The sequence below is a fragment of the Periplaneta americana genome, chromosome 5 (genome assembly GCF_040183065.1).
Source record: "Periplaneta americana isolate PAMFEO1 chromosome 5, P.americana_PAMFEO1_priV1, whole genome shotgun sequence".
NCBI lineage: Eukaryota > Metazoa > Arthropoda > Insecta > Blattodea > Blattidae > Periplaneta > Periplaneta americana.
The window spans coordinates 1,299,868-1,312,485 of NC_091121.1; the positions used below are offsets into that span (position 1 = coordinate 1,299,868).

General features: G+C 35.6%; 1 protein-coding gene across 5 annotated transcripts in view; it reads left to right on the plus strand.

Annotated features, from left to right (window-relative positions):
* Window positions 1-12,618, plus strand: part of LOC138699411 (uncharacterized) — a 169,309-nt gene that overhangs the window by 42,181 nt on the left and 114,510 nt on the right. For 2 of the 5 annotated variants that reach the window (XM_069825274.1, XM_069825275.1), the window contains 2 exons: window positions 513-569; window positions 10,238-10,384. In XM_069825274.1, the coding sequence (XP_069681375.1) occupies window positions 513-569; window positions 10,238-10,384 (204 nt within the window). Of the gene's footprint in view, window positions 1-512; window positions 995-2,272; window positions 6,430-10,237; window positions 10,385-12,618 lie in introns of those variants that run through there. The other 3 variants (XM_069825273.1, XR_011332006.1, XM_069825276.1) reach the window with 3 other exon arrangements.

A 12,618-nucleotide genomic window follows, 5' to 3' on the forward strand; every position in this document is an offset into this window, starting at 1 on the left:
TCATTGTTCATTGGTATGTTAATTAATCTGTGTGTCTTTGTACGGAAAACTGCATGTTTATGTTGTATGGGATGGTTAGACGAATTGTGTATGTGTGTTGCAGTTGTGGTGGGCTTCCTGTATATTTTGAATTCATGTCTATTATTTGTTTTGGTTATGGTGATGTCTAAGAAATTTATAGCTTGGTTACGTTCTGTTTCTATTGTATACATTAATTTGGGATGTATTTTGTTGAGTTGTTGATGTAGGTTTTCTATTTGTCTTTTGTTTCCATTATATAGGGCTATTATGTTACCTACATATCGATGCCAGTACATTATTCTCTCTGCGTGTTTGTTGTTGTCAGTGTTTAGTATGTGTGTTTGTTCTATATTATGAATAAAGATTTCAGATAATATACTTGATATAGGTGAACCCATTGGTAATCCTTCAGTTTGTGTATAATATTTATTGTTATGTGTGAAATAATTTTGTTTTGTATTAATCTTTTTTTTAATGTTTCTTCCCTTTAGATCCCAAAGCAAGCAAAGAGCTAGTGGCATACTAGTTGGCATCAAAAGAGGAATACGGTAACTTTAACCTTCAACATTATTAAACAAATGACTGAGGAAGACAAATCTGAAGTAACGAATATATTATGCAAATCTGGCTTTCAGGTAGAAGCTCCCTGTTGTAGAAGTGTCATTTGCAGAATTTGATAACAAATGAGTTCCATCAATTCATACCCTTCCAATTATTGCATTTATACTGGTAACGATAGAGTTATAAATTCTTAACAGTGAGTAGTTTCAATACTAATGTAGTAAAGTCACAAGAAGTATTTCCTTGATGTGCAATATTTCACGAGAATAAAATAAAATTCTCATAGTAACAGCTAAAATGCCTTGTCCATACTAGTTAAGTATTTAAAATGGAGCACGATTATGTACAGAAAAAGCACTGTTTAATAATGTAATTGAAAAAAAAATTAAAGAAACATTTGATATTATCAAAACTTCTGCATTTGTGTCTGACTTTATATTTCCTTATAATATGATTGCATAATTACTCTAGTCCAGTAAATCAGTCAGCTCTGTTACACCATTCTGTTCCTATGGGTACACAGTTGAAAAAGAAATCCACCAATGTCAGCACAAGCCAAGATGATGCACAAAAAACCATCTTGATTGTACTGCTATGTTCACCCATTTTGATTTGTTTGTGTGTCATACTCTTGCTTTATGTTTTAGTCTAAGCATTAATTTTTACTCTGTCAGATCTGTTAGTGTTGTGTTTTCCACAAATAACAAGATATAAAGTCAAGATCAAGAGGACATAATAGTACACGTGTGCAGTAGTTAAGTTGCTATTTTGGAGATTTTTAAGCCAAAAAAAAAAAAAACTTTAGGTTCGCACATGCTTTTTGCTTTGTCATGTCTGTTACCTGTCAGATCTGTTACTCCATGTCATGTCTGTTACATCATTCAAAACAGAGCCTCAATTTTTTTCTAATTATCTATCATTAAAGAAATTAAAGCTCAAATATCTTCGCCTTAAGGGCAATCTACTAAGATAATTGTTACTGAAAGAATGGTTCGGAGACTTGAAAGCATATAAATGTCCTACTAATCGGTTGCTAGCCGAGGAGTAGTAAGTTCAGTGGTGGGGTTGCCACCTTATAGCCTTTGGACCGGCTTTGGGACTCCGTTCCAGACTCCCAAGACAAATTCTCCACTATATACCACATGGAAGACGATCTTTGGGACGCCCCCTGAAAAGATGGACAGAGACCATAACAGGCCACTAGGCCTAATACCTGCAATGACGATGATGATGACGATGATGATGATGTTGATGATGATGATGATGGTTTCTGTTAATTACTGAACAAGTTATTATTTTATATTAGGTAAAAGATTTGATATTAAGATATTTAATATACTAATTGTTCATTTTTGATCTGAAGTTAGTTCTGTTACTATTCTAAGAACTATGCACTGTTTGAAGAATATCTGATATAAAAACAAAGGAATTCTATTTCTATAAAGATCCACTGTCTTGTCCCATAACACTCCTGACATTTTGTCGTGCCATCAAAGATTCATCGATGCTTGTAGAGAATGCTGTAAAGAAAGGTCAATGTACAGTGGCTGATTACTATGGCAGAGACATTGCACTATATTAATACATGCAGAATATGCACTAAATAATACTTTAATTTTGATGTTCTCAATCGTCCATTTGTTATACAAATTTCGCAAATGACCCAGAAATGTATTGTAGTTCTTGAAAACAAAAAACTGTAATTGTTCAGCTGCAACATTGGCTTCCATTATTGCAAACATATCATTGTCTTTATCTATTAGAATTTTATGTATTTTAGTTTTCTTGGCTTGATTAAGGCCCCCAGCATTCCACTGTAAGACCTTCTGCTGAGGTAGAATTATATTGTGTTTTGTCTTCTTATGTGTTGCTAAAATATTCCCCGTCCGGAGATCCGAATGAGGGGACTTTTTTACCTCCGAAATATTTTACTTCGGATTGTATTTGTCATTGGAGCATGTTGGATGGTCGTTTTTTTCTATGTTCATTAAACATAGTTCAGGGGGTACCACGAGAAGGCGACCATCATCACCCCCAGAACACCAATATAGTGCGACATATTATTTTGGCAGAAGGCTAGCCTTGTTTCATACTGAGATGTAGTGAATTGATATCTCCTCTCTTGTCCCCTTCAAGCTTCCGAGTCAAGGTCGTAGCCATGCCTTTTTAGAGGTTTAGAGACTTCTGCCACAAATCTCGCACCAAACTCTGCATCCTGGAATGACTGTCAACAGTGAAGGATGTGAGTGAAAACCAAGTCTTACGATACATCATTATTGCAAACGTATAGACCTATTGTTACTAGGTATAATAACTCAATTTTTTTGGGTCTGCTAAGAATCAAAATCTATTAATTTGAGAAAAAAAAATTCCGGCACCTGGAATCGAACCCGGAACCTCTCAGCTGTGCGCGCTGAATGCTCTTTCCATCTGACCCACACCGGGACATGATCCATGGTGACGGCCGAACTTCTCTCATTGTATTATCAATAGCCTACTACCTGCAATTAAGACATTCAAGCCATGTATGCAGGAGCGCATATTTAAATGGCTTCATGGTCATTTTCAACAACAGTTCATGAGTTACTGTTAACATTGATATATACATATATATTTTTATATGAGGTCTCGCCATCCTCATTGAATAATCAATGGCTATAAGTAGCCATCAGAGGTCTGCATCGACGTTTTCGCTCGAGCGCTAAGTAGTTCATAGCATAATCGATAGGTAGCGCACATGCATGATGGGTAAAATTGTCATGAGCGATAAATCCTCGAACGGTATAAGCCGAGCGTTAGACATTCGTTCTTGTTACAGTGATGAACTGTGTAGTAACATCAAAGATGTTTATCATTTCAAAACTTTGCAGTGTTTAACTAACCTCTCCATAGTACAATTACAAAACTTGCATTAAAATGTAATATAAATATTGTAGGTAAATGTTCTTTTTTTTTTTTTTTTTTTTTCCACGCAGGAATGATTCTGTTTTTGCCATATCTGATAGATGTTATTGGATGTAAATGTAATTATTATAAACGGAGAACACAATCACGATAATGCAAGAACTGTATCAAGTTTTCTAGTAATAATAATAATAATAATAATAATAATAATCTCTAATAATTAGTGTATCAATCTTTGCGTCTGTAACAGTTGTGCAGCTTGATTATTCGTTTTATTATATTTTCTGTGACGTTATCTCTGTACTAATATTGTTATTAATCTACTGCTATATCAATAATATTTTGTAAAACGTTTCTACATTGTCGCAGTATATAGGCGGAACACTATGTATGGACCTATCAAATTATATATGTGGTAAATCAAATATTGAATAATTATGAATTAGCAATAATAACTGTATATCGAAGTTTTTCATACTATTTTATTGATAACTTCATGTTCCTGTTTTGGTACGTTCCACTGACTGTTCCATTAAACGTTTGTCATAAATGCAGAAAATAAAGCCTTATTTTTACCGTGTGAGCAAAACATATGTGTATCTTATTTGTCGCCTTCCATACAAGATAAGACATGTTGGTGAGGTGACCTTGTACTGTGCTTCTATTTATTACGAGCGTATCATGACCGATCTTATCTCACTCAAGGGTGCGACACTCGACCGAGTTCAAGCGAGCGATTTAACTCCAATGCAGCATTCTGATAGCTATACTGTAAATATCTATTAATTTGAGAAAAATTCGTTCCAGCACCTGGAATCGCTTCATTGATTATTCAGTGAGGATGGCGAGACCTCATATAAGAATATATATGTACCGGTAGGCTATATGAGCCTCAAAAGCCTCTTAAGAGCTTAGTCACTGACAGATATTCCCCTCAGAATTTGTCATTTGAGCTCAGCAGGCGCTACATGCCCAGCAGAGTAGGCGAACTGTCTGGTCTTGCCTAGGCTCTCTGCCCTGATCATGGAACCTGTATGTAGTTTCGAAACGTTAGAAATGTTAGCTCCAGGACATAGTGCAATATCCAAATCACATTCACCGTGAAAACCTAAAAAACACATATAATTTAAGGTTATATAGAAGGTCTAACTCCAAACTTGTTAGCAGAATTTTTGTAATGTGACATTGTTTATGCATTGCCAAGTAGAGACAAATGATACTTTGGAGAAATTGCATTAATGCAATCTAAAGCATAAATGAATTCAGAACTGTGTTTTGTACATGTCGAAATGGAAATTAAATAAAACTTGGTTTAATGTAACATAGTAGCAGCAGCAGTATCTATTGCCCAGACACTTGGAAGTTCTCCATTCACCTTCTAACTTTGCAGTATAATTTAGAGTCCGAATCCAAAAAATCTGATGCCAAAGCTGGACATTTTCGTAAATGTTCTTGATTCATCAAAGAGTTTTCTAGATTACACAGGATGCATTTTGGTGAACAAAAAATTTCAATTTTAAACAGGGTGCTGCAAACAGTCATGACCAGTTAGCATCCGAAATTTTGCTACTGAATCATGTCGAAAAGAATCAGATACCTTATATATTCTTTTTCAGTAAGTAATACTGACCAAGATTTATTATTGCTGTTTTCTTAAAATTTCTTCAGAATTTTCATTTGAAATTTAATTTTAATGTAACATAACATGACTTAAAATACAGATTAGCCTAAAAAAAGTATACACTGTTCGTTTATAAATAACTTTAGAACAAATTCAGATAAAATTCTCATTTTCGGGGAAATTGTAGCTTAATGGATAGGTCGAAGAGGTGCTGTCGAGTACCCAGCACAGTCCCCAAACCTAACACCAATTTCTACATATGGGGGACCCTAAAGGATGTTGTTTATTGGGAAACGCCAGCTACACTGGATGTGCTATGAGAACAAATCAAAATTTAACGTCATGTGCAGCTATGACACTGGACACATTACGGAACTTAGTTCGTGGAGCAGTTCAGCGGCATCAGTAGTGTTTGGATGCTGTTGGTGGTCACTTCAAACACCTACATTAAGCTACAATTTCATGAAAAACGAGAATTTTTTCTCAATTTGTTTCACTGTTTTAGGACCCCATCTTCTTTCATTCAGAGCAGAACTAAGTACAGATCTAATACTTTTCTTCTTAGGCATAATTGACAACTTATCCAACTAAATATAACAACTATAAATAAACAGAACACTACAACTATACTTATTTCACTATTTTTAGGTCTATGTAAATGTTTCTGTGTAAATGAAACACTCAGCAAACGAATATAAACCCACAACACAAAACTAAACACTCAACTAACGATTATAAATGCACAAAACAAACCAAACAAGGCTGCAGGCCGAGTTTGATAACCAGTCTACTATTGTAATATGAAGTTACGACATGTGTATCGTACAAAGTTTCATCTGCTTTGATAAAAAAAATAATGTAAAATTGAATATTGTCTAAATGTAAAATTTTTATTGCCAGCTATATACATTTGCTTTGTAGGTGATCGATTCATATAGAGGGCCTTGTACGAGAAACATTTGAAGCTATATACATTTGCTTTGTAGGTGATCGATTCATATAGAGGGCCATGTACAAGAAACATTTGAAGAATGTTATTATTGTCGGTACTGTCACCATGACTATTTATAAATATAAGTGTCAATGGTATTGCATTAACAGCTGTACTGATTTATTAATTCCAACAAAATCGCGACAGAGGTATGAAGAGGAATATAAGAAGTTTTAAGAGTGTGTAAAAAAAAAGTAGAGAATATTTCTGAAAAGTTTATGCTTGAATATTGTTAAATGAAAAGTGAAAAGAAGAAATCAAGTTCTCTGTGGATTCATTATTCTATGCTGCGGTGTACGGTATCACTGAAGAAAAACGTGGACATCAATCAGTAAGTAGACACAATAATTGTTAGCTTTTTAAAGCAAAAAAGTGAATTGTGAAAATGTTACCATTAATGTGTATAACAAATAAAAAGCTTACAAGGACAAGGATCCTGCTGATCCAAAGTTGCACTCGGGCATGGGTTCAATTCCAGCTTGTGCTCATTACTGGTAGTTTTTCCGAGGTTTTCTCCAACCATAAGACGAATGCGAATGTCAGGTAATCTATGACGAACCCTCAGCCTCATCTTCCCAAATACCATCACGCTATTACCAATACAATCAATGCCAAATATCCTAGTAGTTAATACAGGGTCGTTAAATAACCAACTAAACAAATTGCAGAGAGCAATCAGAGTAGTATAATGAAGCATTAATGGTTGAAGTGTTGATCAAAACTTTTTAGTGGTTGTGGTAGCAGTATGTGTAAGAAAAGTAAATAGTTGGTGTACTATGGTTGATGTTTAAGAAAGTGCGAAGTTAATACAGTGCTAATAGTACCTCCATCCATGCCAACAACTCTGCTACAGAAAAGAATAATAAAGTTATGCCTTAATAAACTCTTGATAACCCTTCAGAACTGTTGTATTCAGGATTTAAAGTATTTGACTTCCATCAAATTTATAACAATGTATTATTGAATTTCGTACATAAAAACCGAAATATATTTAATTTATATTCACATAAATCAGTGATGTCAATTGATGCCCATAGGAGCAAGCGCGTGCTTTAGAGCTCAGGAGAGCCTGTTCAGGGATGGTCAGCACTGATTCAATAGATAAAGGGAAGAGAACTTATTAAAACTGTATCCATGTTAAATTTTAGATTTGTCTGGAAGTATTGCATTATAAGAATGTAAGTTTTAATTTTAATGTTCATTTTTCACAAGTTTGATTTTTTTGTTCAAAAGAAATATTTTCTCAACTTTCTTTATAGACAAGTGAAATTTTCAGATACAGGCCTATTTATTTAGTAGCCTTACAGAATGTTTTCGTTAATTTAATATACCGTAAATGCATATTACTGAAGATAGTGTATTGAAAGTTTTGAAAATATTCGCATGGAAATGAATGACTAACAAAGCAACTACTGTTACATCATAAGCAAAAGATACATCCCCATGTGTTGTAAAAATGTCAGCTCTATAGCTTCAGCACATTTCGAGAAAATAATTTAATATTCTGATGATAGGAAGTTGCTCACCAATATCACCTTAAAAGCATAATGTGATAAGAGTTTTGTTATGGAATATTAGTTACACTTAAAACATATACAGCACCTAGGTAACTTTGCTTTGTACTGTAATATTTTCTTGATTAGTTGATTGATTATTTTTATAGGGCTAAAGGTATCATCAATATCAATTACAACTTGTCATGTCATACTCAGTCTCTTTTTTTGGGATATTTAGTACAGTATAGTTGTACTACTATGGAATTTATGTGAATATTCCTTCTTAACTCTTAATTATGTTATTAACATTTAAAAACAACTGCAATATTAAGAAATTGGTATTAGTACTTTTGTTTTACAGACAATATAGATAATATCAAACAGAAAGAAGCCATATAAAAATAACGACATAAAATGTCACGTTCCGTTTGAAGTTTGTGCACCACTGTTTTCTTAATCCTACAGGCTGCTTACTCATATACACAACCCTTCCTCTTTCCATACTTAGCGCTTGATGCCCGCGCACGACGTCAAGGTCAGAAAAATGCGCTTGCTTTGACATCACTGACATAAATATAAAACCAAAAGATCAGAAAACATATATTATGCTTAACAGAACCTAAATGTATCATAACTGTAGCATATAATCACAGTAGCAATTTCGGTGCAAGGCTTTTTAACATGGTAACTTAATAGCTAAATTCCCAAATATACACTATCTACAAAAAAGTAATTGGGCACTATTTTTGCCCCTTTAGAACCTCGTGGTACCACCTCTTGTTGCTATAACAGCAGCCACCCTTTCAGGCATGTTTTCCACTAGTTTGTGTGGGATATCCACTGGAATGCGTCGCCATTCCTCTTGCAGTATGGCACTCAGTTGGACAATGGAAGTTGGCCGAATTTCCCGAAACCTCAATCGCCAGTCCAATTCGTCTTAAAGGTGCTCAGTGTGATTGAGATCAGGACTCTGTGCAGGCCAGTTCAACTGGTCACCTTATTGTCTGCATACCACTGCACAGTAGAAACATGACTTCTAGCAATTACTTTTTGGTAGATAGTGTACAATTTACTAATGCTCCTTATTTTAAAAAATCAATTAAAAATTCCTGTCTAGAGAGAAAATTTAAAGTTCAATTATTCTGATATGTTTTTCTTCTTCTTTTTTCTTTTTCTTTTTTTACTTTTTACTCTGTTATTTAATAAAATATCTTAACATTATGTGGAATGCCCTCTGAGCACGAGTACGTAACTTACTCTTTCTGGGGATGCTAGAATGTTTTTATATAAAAAAAGCAATATGTATCTTTGTTCTACGAGGGCTATTCATAAAGTAGCCATTTATTTTTTACAAACCTGTGAATGACGTTACAGAATTGGGTTACAATACGTTTGAAATTGTACACTCTAATTTATTTTTCCACACATTTTCCAGTCATATTGAGACACTTGTCGTAGCATTTGACGAGCTTTGAAATTCCACAATCGTAGAATTCGGCCAACCTACGACGCTGATTCTCAACTCTTCGTCATTGTCAAAGCACTTCGAGCCAAGCCACGTCTTCATGTGCATGAAGAGATGGTAATCGCTAGGTACCAAATGTGGGCTATAGGGAGGGCGATCCAATACTTCCCATCGGAGTTTGGTCACAGTATGACGCGCTGTATACGGCCGGGTGTTGTCATACAGGAAAATCACCCCAGAGCTCAACATTTGTTGTGACGTTTGTTTTAAATTGCGCTTTTCAAGTTTGTTAGTGTGTTACAGTAACGCTCAGCGTTAATTGTGGCATTCCTCTCCAAGAACTTCATTAGCAAAATTCCTTTTCTGTCCCAGAAGACAGTTGCCACAAGTTTCCTCGTGGAAAGTGTTTGATGACACTTTGTGGAATTTTTCAGGGAGTGAGTATGGCCCCACTGCATTGATTGAAGCTTTGTTTCTGCATTCACATACCGCACCCAAGTCTCATCTCCTTTCATAATCTGATCGAGAAAAGCATCACCTTCTCTTTCGTAATGCTCAAGAAAGGACAGTGCTGCTCCCATCGGCTGAGCCTTTTGTTCCTCAGAAAGGAGTTTAGGAACCCATCTGGCAGAAAGTTTCCAGTAGCCCAAATCTTCGGTAATCACTTTGTACACAAGAGTACGACTAATCTGTGGAAAATCCTCACTAAGCTCTGACATGGTAAACCTGCGGTTTACTCTAACCTTTTTGTCAACCAAACAAATCAGATCTGCATTCACGATACTCGGTCGAGGTTCTCTCTTCATCATGGACATTGGTTCGCCCATTTTTGAACATACGGCACCATCCAATTTTTAACAGTCTCCCGACTTCCGCATTTCTCTTCTCTTCAAACTTTTTCCTACCTTAGTTTTGCATAATGTAAAAATTAATTGAAACATTTAATTTTTACGTGGTTGAAGGTGATTTATATGATGGATTCTCTTGTTCCAGAGATGCCCTGGAATGTGCAGCTAAGCTTATACAAAGAGTGTTTTCTGTTATGAACATTAAGTAAACAGATATATACATACATTCGTATATATGGTCTCGCATCCACATTGAATAATCAAGACAACTATTTTTTGTTGGTAGTCAACATGTAGATACCTATTAATTTTGAGAAAAATTCGTTCCAGCACCGGGAATCGAACCCAGGACGTCTCAACTCTGCGTGCTGAGCGCTCTTTCCAACTGAGCTATGCCGGGACACGATGCACGGTGCCAGCCGAACGCTCCTCATTATATCATCAATGGCCTACTACCTGCAATTTAGACATATACCGGTAAGTCATATATGCAGGAGCACATATTTAAATGACTTTATGGCCAATTTTAACAAGCTTGTTAACATTGATATATACCTATACTCACATATGAAGTCTCGCAATCCTCAGATGTTCGAAAAAGGAGCACGACACTTTAATCAAATCAGAACTGCAAATCACAGTCAACTTCAATTACTCATGTAGGAAATTTTTACAATTTGTTTGAAACTATTACGCTAGGTAAAATATCTCAAAATACTTTAATTTAAGCCTAACTGCCAAAATGTACAATAAAATTGTTTTTAGTGCCGCTAACTGAATTTAATAATTTTTCAATTTTTTATGTGAAATATTGTAGACCACTTAGTCTCCCATATTTTCTTCAAAAATAGTTGGCAACCCTAGCACCAACACTATTTCTACCCAAGTCTTCAACAGAAATCAGAGTGAAAAGTCCATGTGCTTGTGTAATACTCATACATGTTTTCCATCTATTAGGAATATTCACAGTTTGCTGTATCTTCAAATGATTCTTTGGACATTCTGTAATATTCTGTGAATTTGTCTGGATGCTGTTCTAACTCCACCAATAAAACACTACAAGCACCATGATTTTCAACATTTTGAACCAATGAATCCGAAACCTATGCCTTTATCTTCGCATTCTTATTATTGACAATAGCAGAAGATCTCCATCTGATGACTCCACACTGAATGACTCATTAGATCAAATAACATGGCGTTATGTGTCACGCTCCATGTGCCATGCATCATGTTTCTTGCATCATCCGGTGTGTTAACATGCAGGGTCGAATCTAGCTACTTGACGCCTCTAGGCAGAGAAAAATATTTCTGCCCCTTATTTCGCCCTATATGCGTCATTTGGATCAAATGAAATAATTGATTCTGCGTCATTATTACTGTTTCTAATATCAGAAACGCCTGACTAAAATGAACCACACGCTGCACTATTTTCGGTAACTGCTGTTCACCACATTATTACACTCTGATGTACCTGGACTCGAACTGGAACAAGCTGGCTATGTTTGTTTTTTAAATAACACATATTTTTGCACTTTTTCTCACCATTTCCTCTCTTTTTATTGCCTTGTCTTTCTCGAGTTTCCGGTATTGTTGTTTAGTCAACTGTCCGAAGACAGGTCTGGAACCCACAAGTGACACCATCAAGGCATCACTCATAAGGCAACTAGGCCAGGAGATAATGGGGTAGGGTGACCAGTTCCTTTCCCCCTCCATTGCATACAACACTAACTAGCTACATATTACACTAATGAGATTTTAGATGCAGTTCATCCTCTGACACATATCGTCAAATGAGATGTACTGTCTGGTAATAGATTTACATATCAGCCAGAACCTCAATAAGAGGTGTTTCTAGTATTGAGAACCACTGAGATTTTTCCGACTTTCACTCATTATAATGAATATTAAAATATAAATCACCTAGGTACAAAACAACTGCACCCTTTACCGTTTGAAATTAAACTGAACTCCCAAGCGTCCGGCTGATACAATGACTGGCGGTATTTTCTTTGAATTTAAGTCTGAATGGGGATTGCTGAGTGTTGATACTGGCTACTCTTATGACAGAGTTAGCGGCGTTCTCATCAGTTCATTACAAAGCTTGTGATTGCGAGCAACGAGATTTGCCTTCCTAACATATCATAATATAATACCATAAGTTCTTTAATGTTATTATGTGACACTCTCACAGTGAGAGGGCATAACACTTTTTCTGTGCGTTTTCTGACCATTAGTTAATGGAGAAAATGGTGTTAAAAGATAGAGAGAAAGACTCTCCGCTACACTACTACATTTCCAGAAAACTTTAATTTTTCTCTCTGAGTAAAGAACACGTCTGCTTGTCATGTGGTTCTGAAAATGGGTGTATTTCCTGCTTTTGTTGTGTTTATTTAATTTGTGGGATAACGTAATAGTGTATTTGTGTATTACGCTGTGCTAAGTAGGCCTCCTTGAACTTATATTTTTGTAGTGAGTTATAGCGAGGCAATCCACTTTGGGATAGTTTTTTGTGAAATGCTTTCCTCCCATATTCCACACAACAAATCCACCATTTCAGATCGAGATGTTTTCCTCATATTAAGGCGCTGCCACTCTTGTAGTCTTTCATTCCACATATCCTTCAGAGGTTTGAAGCATGCTTTGTCCAGTGGCTGAAGGGTTTCTGTTGTGTGTGGAGGAAGCTTTAATATGGTAATATGTTGCTCTCT